At 46.6% G+C, this 15,948-nt stretch overlaps 1 protein-coding gene across 1 annotated transcript in view; it reads left to right on the plus strand.

Moving 5' to 3' along the window:
• LOC137374040 (nesprin-2-like) overlaps positions 1-15,948 on the plus strand; it is a 133,581-nt gene that overhangs the window by 22,170 nt on the left and 95,463 nt on the right. The window contains exons 9-13 of the mRNA XM_068039824.1: positions 3,182-3,257; positions 5,086-8,389; positions 9,216-9,364; positions 13,954-14,074; positions 15,763-15,917. Of these exons, the coding sequence (XP_067895925.1) occupies positions 3,182-3,257; positions 5,086-8,389; positions 9,216-9,364; positions 13,954-14,074; positions 15,763-15,917 (3,805 nt within the window). The remainder of the gene's footprint in view (positions 1-3,181; positions 3,258-5,085; positions 8,390-9,215; positions 9,365-13,953; positions 14,075-15,762; positions 15,918-15,948) is intronic.

Below are 15,948 nucleotides of genomic sequence, written 5' to 3' on the forward strand. Positions count from 1 at the left end.
ATAGAATAACAGATACCCGGGAGTGAGTTACAGACTGGAATCTAATCGAGGGGTTCGGGTGGTTTATATATAGAATAACAGATACCCGGGAGTGAGTTACAGACTGGAATCTAATCGAGGGGTTCGGGTGGTTTATATATAGAATAACAGATACCCGGGAGTGAGTTACAGACTGGAATCTAATCGAGGGGTTCGGGGGGTTATATATAGAATAACAGATACCTGGGAGTGAGTTACAGACTGGAATCTAATCGAGGGGTTCGGGGGGGGGGTTTATATATAGAATAACAGACACCCGGGAGTGAGTTACAGACTGGAATCTAATCAAGGGGTTCGGGGGTGTTTATATATCGAATAACAGATACCCGGGAGTGAGTTACAGACTGGAATCTAATCGAGAGGTTTGGGAGGTTTATATATCGAATAACAGATACTCAGGTGTGAGTTACAGACTGGAATCTAATCGAGGGGTTCGGGGGGTTTATACATAGAATAACAGATACCCGGGAGTGAGTTACAGACTGGAATCTAATCGAGGGGTTCGGGGGTGTTTATATATAGAATAACAGATACCCAGGAGTGAGTTACAGACTGGAATCTAATCGAGGGGTTCGGGGGGTGGTTTATATATAGAATAACAGATACCCGGGAGTGAGTTACAGACTGGAATCTAATCGAGGGGTTCGGGGGGTTTATATACAGAATAACAGATACCCGGGAGTGAGTTACAGACTGGAATCTAATCGAGGGGTTCGGGGGGTTTATATATAGAATAACAGATACCCGGGAGTGAGTTACAGACTGGAATCTAATCGAGGGGTTCGGGGGTGTTTATATATAGAATAACAGATACCTGGGAGTGAGTTACAGACTGGAATCTAATCGAGAGGTTCGGGGGGCTTATATATAGAATAACAGATACCCGGGAGTGAGTTACAGACTGGAATCTAATCGAGAGGTTCGGGGGGCTTGTATATAGAATAACAGATACCCGGGAGTGAGTTACAGACTGGAATCTAATCGAGGGGTTCGGGGGTGTTTATATATCGAATAACAGATACCCGGGAGTGAGTTACAGACTGGAATCTCATCGAGGGGTTCGGGTGGTTTATATATAGAATAACAGATACCCGGGAGTGAGTTACAGACTGGAATCTAATCGAGGGGTTCGGGAGGGTTTATATATAGAATAACAGATACCCGGGAGTGAGTTACAGACTGGAATCTAATCGAGGGGTTCGGGGGTGTTTATATATAGAATAACAGATACCCGGGAGTGAGTTACAGACTGGAATCTAATCGAGGGGTTCGGGGGGTTTATATATAGAATAACAGATACCCGGGAGTGAGTTGCAGACTGGAATCTAATCGAGGGGTTCGGGTGGTTTATATATAGAATAACAGATACCCGGGAGTGAGTTACAGACTGGAATCTAATCGAGGGGTTCGGGGGGTTTATATATAGAATAACAGATACCCGGGAGTGAGTTACAGACTGGAATCTAATCGAGGGGTTCGGGTGGTTTATATATAGAATAACAGATACCCGGGAGTGAGTTACAGACTGGAATCTAATCGAGGGGTTCGGGAGGGTTGATATATAGAATAACAGATACCCGGGAGTGAGTTACAGACTGGAATCTAATCGAGGGGTTCGGGGGGGTTTATATATAGAATAACAGATACCCGGGAGTGAGTTACAGACTGGAATCTAATCGAGGGGTTCGGGTGGTTTATATATAGAATAACAGATACCCGGGAGTGAGTTACAGACTGGAATCTAATCGAGGGGTTCGGGTGGTTTATATATAGAATAACAGATACCCGGGAGTGAGTTACAGACTGGAATCTAATCGAGGGGTTCGGGGGGTTATATATAGAATAACAGATACCACTGACCACCTCCAGGCGCGTATCCATTGTCTCTCGAGATAAGGAGGCCCAAAAAGAACAGATACCTGGGAGTGAGTTACAGACTGGAATCTAATCGAGGGGTTCGGGGGGGGGGTTTATATATAGAATAACAGACACCCGGGAGTGAGTTACAGACTGGAATCTAATCGAGGGGTTCGGGTGGTTTATATATAGAATAACAGATACCCGGGAGTGAGTTACAGACTGGAATCTAATCGAGGGGTTCGGGGGGTTTATATATAGAATAACAGATACCCAGGAGTGAGTTACAGACTGGAATCTAATCGAGGGGTTCGGGGGGTTTATATATAGAATAACAGATACCCGGGAGTGAGTTACAGACTGGAATCTAATCGAGGGGTTCGGGGGGGTTTATATATAGAATAACAGATACCCGGGAGTGAGTTACAGACTGGAATCTAATCGAGGGGTTCGGGGGGGAGTTTATATATAGAATAACAGATACCCGGGAGTGAGTTACAGACTGGAATCTAATCGAGGGGTTCGGTGGGGGGGTTTATATATAGAATAACAGATACCCGGGAGTGAGTTACAGACTGGAATCTAATCGTGAGGTTCAGGGGGGGTTTATATATAGAATAACAGATACCCGGGAGTGAGTTACAGACTGGAATCTAATCGAGGGGTTCGGGGGGTTTATATATAGAATAACAGATACCCAGGAGTGAGTTACAGACTGGAATCTAATCGAGGGGTTCGGGGGGTTTATATATAGAATAACAGATACCCGGGAGTGAGTTACAGACTGGAATCTAATCGAGGGGTTCGGGGGGGTTTATATATAGAATAACAGATACCCGGGAGTGAGTTACAGACTGGAATCTAATCGAGGGGTTCGGGGGGGTTTATATATAGAATAACAGATACCCGGGAGTGAGTTACAGACTGGAATCTAATCGAGGGGTTCGGGGGGGTTTATATATAGAATAACAGATACCCGGGAGTGAGTTACAGACTGGAATCTAATCGAGGGGTTCGGGGGGGTTTATATATGGAGTAACAGATACCCGGGAGTGAGTTACAGACTGGAATCTAATCGAGGGGTTCGGGGGGGTTTATATATGGAGTAACAGATACCCGGGAGTGAGTTACAGACTGGAATCTAATCGAGGGGTTCGGGGGGGTTTATATATGGAGTAACAGATACCCGGGAGTGAGTTACAGACTGGAATCTAATTGAGGTGTTTGGAAGGTTTATAATAATCCAGGGGTTCATCTCTTTTACAAGGGTGTTTTCCTTCCTCAGATGTTGATGTCTGCAATCCCGATCCGAAGTCGATAATAACATACGTGTCACAATTCCTGCAGTATTCCCAGACCGGGTAAGGACAGCAGGTTTCCTTCCCTAAAGAATATTAGGGACTGAATTGGGTTTTTAACGACTATCTGACAGCTACAATATTACAGATAGAGAGGGTAACTAGTGTGAACTAGAATCTGGGCCCATACTAGTCAAAAGCATGAGGTGATAGCCAAAGTTCTAATTTTTGCATTCCGTACACCATCAACATTCTATGTTAGCAATCTGCCGAGATTGTACTTATGCTGAAGTTTTTACTTTTCATTTTTACGGAGACCAGAATTTCATTTACTGATTGTTTGAAAGTGAATTCCAGATTCGCACAGGATTCGTGTTCTACTGGTCCAGTAACCAAACCGATTAGACAGAGAGAAGCAGATTTCCATCCTGGTGTATTGCAGTGCAGTGCAGTGCAGTGTTTGTTAGTGGGCGGGGAAACCATACTAGTTGTGAAGTTCTCTCCCACATGTTTTAGTTACTGCATAAAAACCATTTCACAACATCAAAGAAATGGTATTTCCTCCTGCTTCCCCGTTTATCCATGGAATGGCCCAGTGCTTTGCAACTATGATTGAGTCAGTGAGGGGAAGAAAGGTTAATCAGTGGCGTTAAGATCCATTCCCCTGTCCAGTGAAGTCCGAGGTGACATTGATGGCACACTGAATGGGCACTTAGCTCATCCTCTCCAATGCCAAGGCCAGCTCCTTCCACCTCTGGAACATCGCCCATCTCTGCTCCTGTCTCAGCTCAGCTGCTGCTGAAACCCTCGTCTCTGCCTTTGTTAACTCTAGACTTGACTATTCCAATGCTCCCCTGGCTGACCTCCCACATTCTACCCTCAGTAAACCTGAGCTCATCCAAAACTCTGCGGCCTGTGTCCTAACTTGCACCAAGTCCTGTTCCCCTGTCACCCACTGTGCTCACTGACCTATATTGGTTCCCAGTCTGGCAACACCTTGATTTTGAATTCTCATCCTTGTTTTCCAATCCCTCCATGGCCTCGTCCCTCCCTATCTCTGTAATCTTCTCCATGGCCTCGCCCCTCCCTATCTCTGTAATCTCCTCCATGGCCTCGCCCCTCCCTATCTCTGTAATCTCCTCCATGGCCTCGTCCCTCCCTATCTCTGTAATCTCCTCCATGGCCTCGCCCCTCCCTATCTCTGTAATCTCCTCCATGGCCTCGCCCCTCCCTATCTCTGTAATCTCCTCCATGGCCTCGCCCCTCCCTATCTCTGTAATCTCCTCCATGGCCACGCCCCTCCCTATCTCTGTAATCTCCTCCATGGCCTCGCCCCTCCCTATCTCTGTAATCTCCTCCATGGCCTCGTCCCTCCCTATCTCTATAATCTCCTCCATGGCCGCGCCCCTCCCTATCTCTGTAATCTCCTCCATGGCCTCGCCCCTCCCTATCTCTGTAATCTCCTCCAGCCCCACAACTCTCCGAGATCTCTGTGCTGCTCTAATTCTGGCCTCTTGTCCATGCCTGATTTTAATCGCTCCACCATTGGCGGCCTTGCCTTCAGCTGCCTGGGCCCCAAGCTCTGGAATTCCCTCCCTAAACCTCTCCACCTCACTTTCCTCCTTTAAGATGCTCCTTAAAACCTACCTCTTTGATGAAGCTTTTGGCCATCTGTCCCAATATCTGCTTATGTTAAACTTTGTTTGATAATCGATCTTGTGATATGGCTTGGGAGGTTTTATGGCGTTAAAGACATTATATAAATACAAATTGATATTGTTAGTAATGAAGAGCTGCACCTCCTTGTAGTAACACCCTCCCCCCCCCTTTGCTAGAGGTTGCTGGTGCGTGTTCTCAGAAGGTGATGATAATGCAATTGTAAATTTAACAGGGAATTGAAGACACAGTGTTCAAGTGGCTCAGACCAGCATGAGTGTGGAATAAGAGAGAGATCTGCTCAACAGGTAGGAAGTGGAACAGACCAGTCTGACCATCTGGGAAGTGAGGATTCAGCTCAATCAGCAGCGGCCAAGGCAGGCAGGGTCGTTAGAGAGGCCCCCGCAAAACTTCGAGCAGCAGAACCGAGCAGAATAATTCAGACTGACATTCAACGAGGAGAAATTCCCGGACAAAGCACAGAGTGGATTTCAATCAGAATCGATGACCTGGAAAGAGACGGTCACACTCAATCAGTACAAGAGGCTCCAACTGGGAAGCTCCAGAGTGATTGGCTACAATCCTCTCTTTCTAGCCAATCAATGACACACTATCCGATTGGTAAAGAGCCTCTTGCTGATGTAGGAGAATGTTCTGGTCAGCTTCTGAGCAGAGATGTGTCTCCTAATTTACCAAGAGAAGACTTTGCTCAACTGCTAGCACAGTTTTTGACTGTTGAGGGTCAAGCTACTGACCAGGCAAGGGGCAGTTATGCCCAGGTGGTTGCAGTGTCTCCAAGAAGACAAGTTGTTGCTCTAGCACCCGAGCATTCTGGTCAGCAGGCCGAGGATCTCCTGACTGGAAAGTGTGAGGTGGACAGATTTCCCAGAGTGGACATCACTCAGTTGGCGGGAGAGCCCCAGGGTGGTCAAGGACAAAGTGACGTCCCACCCAGAGGTGAGTCTGCACCATTAGCATCAAAATTTCCCAGTGAGCAACACCAGGGTGACCTCCAAACAAGGGAAGGTTCTGCTCAGCTACAGAAAGAGAGCACAATGTGGAAAGCCCAGGTCATTCCTCGAACAGGAGAGGAAGCTGCTCATGTAGCACGTGGGTCTCTCATTCAACAACAGCAGCCTGTGTGTCAAGTAACTGAATTGGGCAAAGAGATTCTGACTGCAGAACTGTGCTTGACAGGAGAAGATCAGGGTGAAGGCCTCACTCTGCGCGTGCACGGGCCTCTGAGTGGAGACGAGAAAGCCGACAGGGGATTTGTGCGATTGGCAGCAGTGGCTCAGGGCCAATCAGATCAGCCTGAGAGCCCAGAGAGTTTGACTGGAGGAGAACAGGGCAAAGACCTCACTCTCTCTGACAAAAGTTCCCTGATTGTAGCAGAGAAAATCGACAGCCGAACAAAAGAGCCTTCAGTACGGTGGGTAACAACAATGCTGAGGGAAGAGGCAGACAGTCCAGTGAGAGAGGAGTGTGCTTCTTCTGCAACTGGAGACATGACGAGGAAAGAGCAGGCTTATGGCCTACCAGGAGAGAATTCTGACCAGTTACCCATCAATGAACAATCCCAGGTCCACACCCAGACAACAGGGAACACTGTGCAGTTCCTGAGTGGACGAGGCCAGAATTACGGCCTACCCAGGCAGGCTCCTCCTCAGTTTGTAGGAGCATCTCAGAGTGAACAACACCAGGTCCCAACCAGAATGGATTCGGTTCAATATACTCCAGAATTTGTGTGTGAACAAGAGCAGACAGGCAGCCCAGCAACAGAAGGTCCAGCTCAACTTGCAAAATACCTTTTATTTGGAATGGATCAGGCTTATGGCCTAGCCGTGGAGGACTGTAAATTGTCAGCTGTGTCTGTGAGTGCAAGAGATTTGACTGAAGACCAAGCGAGTCAAGGTCTGGCTCGGTTAATAAAACCATCTCCAGTTGGAGAAGACAAGTTTGACCATCCAACAAATGAGGAATCTAGTCAATTGTCACAACTGATTCTGAGTGGAGGCATTCAGGCTTGCGGCCTATCAGGAGAGGATTCTGAGCAGTTACTCTCTGAGTCTCTCAGTGAACAAGAAGCTGATGCTGACCTTGCACGAGAAGATTCTTCTCCATCTGGATCAGATCGTTTGATGGAGAGGGTGCTGAAGGGCCGAGAAAAGGAGGATATTTCTCAGGCATGGGAAGATCGCTCGACTGGTAAAGGCCAGACATTCGGCCCACTTGCAGTGGATTCTAGAGAAATTTTCCTGAGGGAGAGAGAGTTGGCCGGTAGCATGACCACAAGGACTTCTGACCCATTGGCGGCAGTGACTGTGAGTGGACAGCCCAGGGAGGATTCAGTACCACCAGCAGAAGAATCTCTGAATGAGAGAGGTCAGGCTGATGGTCTGGTGAGGAAAGATTCTGCTGGAGCAGGGAAAGACTCTCTGAATGGAGATGAGAAAATCGACAGTACAGTTTCTGTGCCAGCACTGATTCAGTTCCAATCAGATCAGACTAACACTCGAGAGAGTCTGGCTAGTGGAGACCCAGGTGAAGATCTCACCCTGTCTCAAGAAGGGCCTCTGACTAGAGCAGAACAGAGCGACACACAAACAAGGAACATTTCAGTGAACAGGGAATCTGTGATGTTGAGGGAACAGGAACAGGAAGGTGATCCAAGGAGAGCGGAGTGTGCTCCTAGTGCAACAGGAGATGTGACTGGGAAGGAGCAGGCTTATGGCCGACCGAGAGAGGATTCTGACCAGTTACCTGTCGGTGAACAGTCCCAGGCCCACACCCAGGCAACAGGGAACATTGTGCAGTTCCAGAGTGAACCAGGCCAGAATTACGGCCTACCCAGGCAGGCTGCTCCTCCATCTGTAGCAGCATCTCAGAATGACCAACACCAGGTCCTGACCAGAGACGTTTCTGCTCAATATCCACCAGAAATTGTGAGTGAACAAGAGCAGACAGGTGGAGCAATAACACAGAAAGACCAAGATCCTGGCCTCAGCCTATCTGAAGAAGGGGCACTGAGTGGCAAATGCACTGAGGATTCTGTTCAATCAGCAGAAATGATTCTGCATGAACCAGAGCAGGCTGGTGACTGGGAATGTGGGAAGTCTACGCAGTTGTTGGAAGAGCTGTTGAGTTGGGAGGGACAAGCAAGGGTGGCTTTGGCTGAATCAGCACCAGTTCTTCAAATTGGAGATCAGGCTAATAAACAAGAAAGTGAGAGCTTTCCTCATTGGATATTGTTGCATCAGAATTTGAAGGAAGTAGAAGATTCTGCTCCATCATTAAGCTACTCTCCAAATGCAGGGGAGCAGTCAGCAGCTGATTCTGCAGTGCTGCTCAGCGGACAAGGCCAAGGAAACCGCCTCGTACAGGAAGATGCTGAACTGCTGGGGAAGGAGCCAGTGGCAACAAAGGCTTTGTCTGGTGTGAAATCTTCCCAGCCGCTAAAGAAGCCGCTGGATGGCAATAACTTGACTGATATCCTAGCAAGCGAGGATTCTGGAAAATCAGCCCTGAGCATGAAACAGGTACCTCATTTTACTCTTTACTAACCAAGCACTTTGAGAAGTAAAAATGGAAGTCAAGCTTGGGGGAGCCCTTTCCGTATAAATTAATGCCCCTCCTCTGTAAAATCTGTAAGTATTTTGCAATACTTTGCCTAGGGCACATAATTCTTGCCCGCAAATTTTACTTCCTGTTGTTATGGTTTTTGGTCACACTTTTGAGTCAATGTTTGCCATTGTAAGTCACCATGTCAACATCTCCCATTCAGTTTTGCTATGTAAACAGTCACAATGTAAGTTCAGGCTCTGGCCACCAGATGGCTCTGTGGAGCAAATTGTCTGTCTCCCAACTCTGTTGTCCTGTATATAAAAAGAAGTTTATTTTCATTAACTCAGCATGGGGGGGCGGGGGGGGGGGGGGGTGCGGAGGGGGGGGGGGGGGGGGGGTGGCATCGTACAGACAATACACTCGTAATAATTTAAAACAAAAACTACCTCTGAACCCCATGCTTCAGAAGAGATAATTGACTTTGTCAGTCATTTTGGCCCATGATTAGACCTGAACCAACACCGAGAGAATTAGGGCCACACCTGCAGTTTGTCGTACCACTAAGTTCATCACTCAGTCCCTAAAACAGGGAAACTGACATTGAGTTTCTCCTACAAGGTATCGTGCATCCCTCTACAACTTCCCCTCTGGAGTCATATCTCCAGATCATCTACCTCTTCCTCATGACTCTAACACCTGGGATCAGTCTCTTGTTCTCTTTAGCTGATAATCCTCATTGGATTTTTTTGTCCATGCAGGAAGTGAAAGCACCCCTGTGCCTTGTTTTCTTCCCTAATTTAGGAGTTTGCTGGAGATCTGAGATCAAGTTCAGTGGACCTGAGTGAAACGAGACAACAGGACAAAGAGACTGAAGGAGAGGAAGATCAAAGCATAACAGGCAATGAAGAAAAGGAGGGCGATATAGACGCAGTAAATGAGATTTCGCAAAGGTACCAAATATTCAGTATTAGTGAGCCAATGCAATTCTCATTCCTCCTCATTACGCAGAATCCTATTGGACCCAACACCCTTCCAATTACCTTTTATTTATTCATTCACGGGACAAAGGCCCAAGTGAAGGGAGTAAATGGGATTTATGGCCTATCCCTAATTGTCCTTGAGAAGGTGGTGAGGCACCTATTTGAATATAGTTGAGTGGCTTGCTGGGCTATTTCAGAGGGCAGTTACGAGTCAACCACATTGCAGTGGATCTGGAGTCACATGTAGGCCAGATCAAGTAAGGAGGGCAGATTTCCTGCCCTGAAGGACATTAGTGAACCAGATGGGTTTTTACGATAATCAGCAATTTCATGCTCACCATTACTGAGACTAGCTTTTAATTCCAGATTTATTAATTAATTGAATTTAAATTCCCCAGCTGCCATAGTAGGATTTGAACTCGAGTCTCTTCTTCATATCTCCCTTCACATTCACTCCTATTGTACACAATTCCGATGGATTAAACCTCTTCCCATTCACTCCCATTGTACAGAATCCTAACATAGAACATAGAACATAGAACATACAGCACAGAACAGGCCCTTCGGCCCACAATGTTGTGCCGATCCTTTGTCCTCTGTCAAGGACAATTTAATCTATACCCCATCATTCTCCTTTATCCATATACCTATCCAAAAGCCTTTTGAAAGTCCCTAAAGTTTCTGACTCAACAACTTCCCCGGGCAAGGCATTCCATGCCTCGACCACTCTCTGGGTAAAGAACCTTCCCCTGACATCCCCCTTATATCTCCCACCCTTCACCTTAAATTTATGACCCCTTGTAACGCTTTGCTCCACCCGGGGAAAAAGTTTCTGACTGTCTACCCTATCTATTCCCCTGATCATCTTATAAACCTCTATCATGTCACCCCTCATCCTTCTCCTTTCTAATGAGAAGAGGCCTAGAATGTTCAGCCTTTCCTCGTAAGACTTATTCTCCATTCCAGGCAACATCCTGGTAAATCTCCTCTGCACCCTCTCCAAGGCTTCCACATCCTTCCTAAAATGAGGCGACCAGAACTGCACACAGTACTCCAAATGAGGCCTTACCAAGGTCCTGTACAGCTGCATCATCACCTCACGGCTCTTAAATTCAATCCCTCTGCTAATGAACGCTAACACCCCATATGCCTTCTTCACAGCCCTATCCACTTGAGTTGCAACTTTCAATGATCTATGCACATAGACCCCAAGGTCTCTCTGCTCCTCCACATGCCCAAGAACCCTACCGTTAACCCAGTATTTTGCATTCATGTTTGTCCTTCCAAAATGGACGACCTCACACTTTTCAGGGTTAAACTCCATCTGCCACTTTTCAGCCCAGCACTGCAACCTATCCAAGTCCCTTTGCAGACGACAATAGCCCTCCTCGGTATCCACAACTCCACCAACCTTTGTATCATCTGCAAATTTACTGACCCACCCTTCGACTTCCTCATCCAAGTCGTTAATAAAAATCACAAACAGGAGAGGACCCAGAACTGATCCCTGCGGCACGCTACTGGTAACTGGGCTCCAGGCTGAGTATTTACCATCTAAGACCACTCTCTGCCTTCTATCAGTTAGCCAATTCTTAATCCAACTGGCCACATTCCCCACTATCCCATGCCTCCTGACTTTCTCCATAAGTCTACCATGGGGGACCTTATCAAATGCCTTACTAAAATCCATGTACACCACATCCACTGGTTTACCCTCATCCACTTGCTTGGTCACCTGCTCAAAGAATTCAATCAGGCTTGTGAGGCAAGACCTACCCCTCACAAAACCGTGCTGACTGTCCCGAATCAAGCAGTGTCTTTCCAGATGCTCAGAAATCCTATCCCTCAGCACCTTTTCCATCAACTTGCCTACCACCGAAGTAAGACTAACTGGCCTGTAATTCCCAGGGTTGTTCCTATTCCCTTTCTTGAACAGGGGCACAACATTTGCCACCCTCCAATCACCTGGTACCACCCCCGTCAGCAGAGAAGATGAAAAGATCATTGCCAGCGGCTCTGCAATTTCATCCCTTGCTTCCCATAACATCCTTGGATATACCCCGTCAGGCCCGGGAGACTTGTCTATCTTCAAGTTATTCAAAAACCCCAACACATCTTCCCTCCTAACGAGCACTTCCTCGAGCTTACCAGTCTGTTTCACACCGTCCTCTTCAGTAATACACCCCTTCTCATTCGTAAATACCGAAGAGAAGTACTCATTCAAAACCTCACTTATCTCTTCCGGCTCAACACACAGTCTCCCGCTATTGTCCTTGACCGGACCTATGGTCCCCCTAGTCATCCTCATATTTCTGACATACGCGTAAAAGGCCTTGGGGTTTTCTTTTATCCTACCCGCCAAGCATTTTTCATGCCCTCTCTTAGCTCTCCTAATCCCTTTCTTCAGATCCTTCCTGGCCATCTTGTATCCCTCCAGAGCTATGCCTGTGCCCTTTTTCCTCAACTTTATATACGCATCCTTCTTCTTCCTAACAAGACTCTCAACCTCTCTTGTCAACCACGGTTCCCTCACATGACCATCCCTTCCCTGTCTAACAGATCAAACTCCTTCCCATTCGCTCCTATTGTACAGAATCCCAATGGATCAAACCCCTTCCCATTCGCTCCCATTGTACAGAATCCCAATGGACCAAACCCTTTCCTATTCACTCCCATCGTATACAATTCCAATGGATCAAACCCCTTCCCTTTCACTCCCATTGTACAGAATCCCAATGGATCAAACCCTGTCCCAATCGCTCCCATTGTACAGAATCCCAATGGATCAAACCCCTTCCCATTCATTCCCATTGTACAGAATTCTAACGGATCAAACTCCTTCCCATTCGCTCCCATTGTACAGAATCCCAATGGGTCAAACCCTTTCCCAATTGCTCCCATTGTACAGAATCCCAATGGATCAAACCCCTTCCCATTCACTCCATTGTACACAATCTCAATAGATCAAACCCCTTCCCATTCACTCCCATTGTACACAATCGAAATGGATCAAACCCATTCCCAATTGCTCCCATTGTACAGAATCCCAATGGATCAAACCCCTTCCCATTCACTCCCATTGTACAGAATCCCAATGGATCAAACCCCTTCCCATTCACTCCCATTGTACACAATCCCAATGGATCAAACCCCTTCCCAATTGCTCCCATTGTATAGAATCCCAATGGATCAAACCCCTTCCTATTCACTCCCATTGTACACAATCCCAATGCATCAAATGCCTTCCCAATTGCTCATATTGTACACAATCCCGATGGATCAAACCCCTTCTCAATTGCTTCCATTGTACACAATCCCAATGGTTCAAACCCCTTCCCAGTTGCTCCCATTGTATAGAATCCCAATGGATCAAACCCCTTCCCATTCATTCCCATGGTACACAATCCCAAAGGATCAAACCCCTTCCCAATTACTCCCATTGTACACAATCCCAATGGATCAAACCCCTTCCCAATTGCTCCCATTGTACACAATCCCAATGGATCAAACCCCTTCCCATTCACTCCCATTGTACACAATCTCAATAGATCAAACCCCTTCCCATTCACTCCCATTGTACACAATCGAAATGGATCAAACCCATTCCCAATTGCTCCCATTATACAGAATCCCAATGGATCAAACCCCTTCCCATTCACTCCCATTGTACAGAATCCCAATGGATCAAACCCCTTCCCATTCACTCCCATTGTACACAATCCCAATTGATCAAACCCCTTCCCAATTGCTCCCATTGTATAGAATCCCAATGGATCAAACCCCTTCCTATTCACTCCCATTGTACACAATCCCAATGCATCAAATGCCTTCCCAATTGCTCATATTGTACACAATCCCGATGGATCAAACCCCTTCTCAATTGCTTCCATTGTACACAATCCCAATGGTTCAAACCCCTTCCCAGTTGCTCCCATTGTATAGAATCCCAATGGATCAAACCCCTTCCCATTCATTCCCATGGTACACAATCCCAAAGGATCAAACCCCTTCCCAATTACTCCCATTGTACACAATCCCAATGGATCAAACCCCTTCCCAATTGCTCCCATTGTACACAATCCCAATGGATCAAACCTCTTCCCAATTGCTCCCATTGTATAGAATCCCAATGGATCAAACCCCTTCCAATTCACTCCCATTGTATACAATCCCAAAGGATCAAACCCCTTCTCATTCACTCCCATTGTATAGAATCCCAATGGATCAAACCCCTTCCCATTCACTCCCATTGTACACATTCCCAATGGATCAAGCCCCTTCTCATTCACTCCCATTGTACACAATCCCAATGCATCAAACCCCTTCCCATTCACTCCCATTGTACACAATCCCAATGGATCAAACCCCTTCCCATTCACTGCCATCTCTTTGGCCTATGCTGGTTTACCTCATTAGTCAGAAGCTCTGAGGTGTGAAGAAGTTTTATTTTACATTTCCTGCCACTAATGCTTGCTTGCCAAGTTTATCATTTCTCAACAATATTTTACTGAGAACATACATTACCAAGGTAATTAAATTTATTAATTCTTTCTACTTAGGTATGAAACAGCAAAAGAGACTTTTGAGTCAAGTTTGAAGAGGGTGGAAGGTTTGATTGTGATGGATCTTCACAGCCAACCAACCATATCAGACCTGAGGGAGAAGTTTCAGGAGATGCAGGTATGAAATGTGACTGCTCAGTAAGTCAATCCACTCACACTCAGCCCTCGACATTGGGATCAATGATTGGTGTAAGTGAGGCTAGATTGTTGGGCACACCTGTCTCTAACAGTGGATTCTGTACAGTTCCTGAAGTGTGGACATACCCTGCGATTTGCTTCCTGATTATCATGGATTTAAAGAAAGATCTGTGGAGACAGTGAATATCCTGGTTTCTGGCTTACGGCTGGTAATCCTTCAGGATTACCCTGGAGTTTTCAGGAATTGAAGTATGAGCAAAACCCAGGAGAAAAATCATAGGTGGTGTTAAAAATGTTTTTATTCATTATGTTTGAATACTTTAGTTTATGAATAATAAAAATATGAGAGGTAAAGTCACAGAGTCATTCCGGCACAGAAGGAGGTCATTCGGCCCGAGTCCATGCCGGCTCTCAATAGAGCAATCCAGTCAGTCCCACTTCCCCACTCCATCCCTGTAGCCCTGCAAAATTATTTCCTCCAAGTGCCCATCCGATTTCCTTTTGAAATCGTTGATCGTCTCCACTTCCACCATCCTCGTTGGCAGCGAGTTCCAGGTGATTACCACTCGCTGCATAAAAAAGTTCCTCCTCACATCTCCCTGCATCCCTTACCCAAAACCTTCAATCTGTGTCCTCTAGTCCTTGTACTGGGAACAGCTTTTCTTTGTCTACCTTGCCATAATCTTGTACACCTTGAATAAATCTCCCCTCAATCTCCTTTGCTCCAAGAAGAACAATCCCAGATTCTCCAGCCTAATCTTGTAGATAAATTCCCTCATCCCTGGAACCATTCTGGTAAATCTCCTCTGCCCCCTCTCAAGGACCCTCACATCCTTCCTAAAGTGGGGTGGACGCTGGACCCAATACTCTTGCTATGGCCTGACCAGAGCTTAATAAAGGTTCAGTATAACTTCCCCGTTTTCAATTCCTCCATTTATGAATCCCAAGTCTCTCAATATGCCCTGCCACCTTCAAAGATCTATGCACGTGAACCCCAAGGTCCAGATGGGGGAAGGTAAGGCTGTTTGACAGGTTGGGCAATTGGAGGCAGGACGTCTGTGATGAAACCAGAGTTGGCAGCGTTATCCTGGGTGAGTCTGGGTGATAAGGGATCCCTTTACCCGAAATGTGAACAATTAACCAGGATCAGCTTAGCCAGTTTCCATTGCAAACTCTCATTCTAGGCCATCAAAGTCTCCTATTTTCCAAAGAAAACAAATCCCATCTCTCCATCACCTAAATTCCAGACACCAGGAATCATGTCTGTTAGTGACCTCTGAAAAAAATCCCTGTCTCATAGCCAGAGATTTCTGGTTATAAAACACAAAAACAAAATACCTCCGATGTTGGAAATCTGAAATAAAAACAGAAAGTGCTGGAAATACTCAGCAGGTCTGGCAGCATCTGTGGAGAGAGAAGCAGAGTTAACGTTTCAGGACAGTGACCTTTCATCAAAACCTACGAACTTGATGCATACACATGGAGGAAGGAAGAGCGATATGCCGGGTGGGGATGGATTGGGAAGAGGGAGTTAGAATGGAGGAGGTTCACGTGGAGTGTAAACCAGTTGAGTTGAAATGGCTTGTCTCCATGCTGTAGAATCTATGTAATGGAATTCTATTCTTTTGCCACTGAGCCTCAATCCTCTCCTTACTGCTGATTTGTTAGGCTGCCCGGGCTGAGGTTACCTCTCTCCTCTCTGCGTTTGATGTGGTGGTGACGGAACTGCAGAGGTTACCCGTAGCGGCACCGCACACAAGAATATCCGAAACCAACAGACTGAGAGGAGAATCGGCGGAGCTACTGCAAACCCTCCACCACAGGTACCCAGCCACCTACCCCGGTCTGCCTCAA

Source organism: Heterodontus francisci, chromosome 9, assembly GCF_036365525.1.
Source record: "Heterodontus francisci isolate sHetFra1 chromosome 9, sHetFra1.hap1, whole genome shotgun sequence".
NCBI classification, from domain to species: Eukaryota; Metazoa; Chordata; class Chondrichthyes; order Heterodontiformes; family Heterodontidae; genus Heterodontus; species Heterodontus francisci.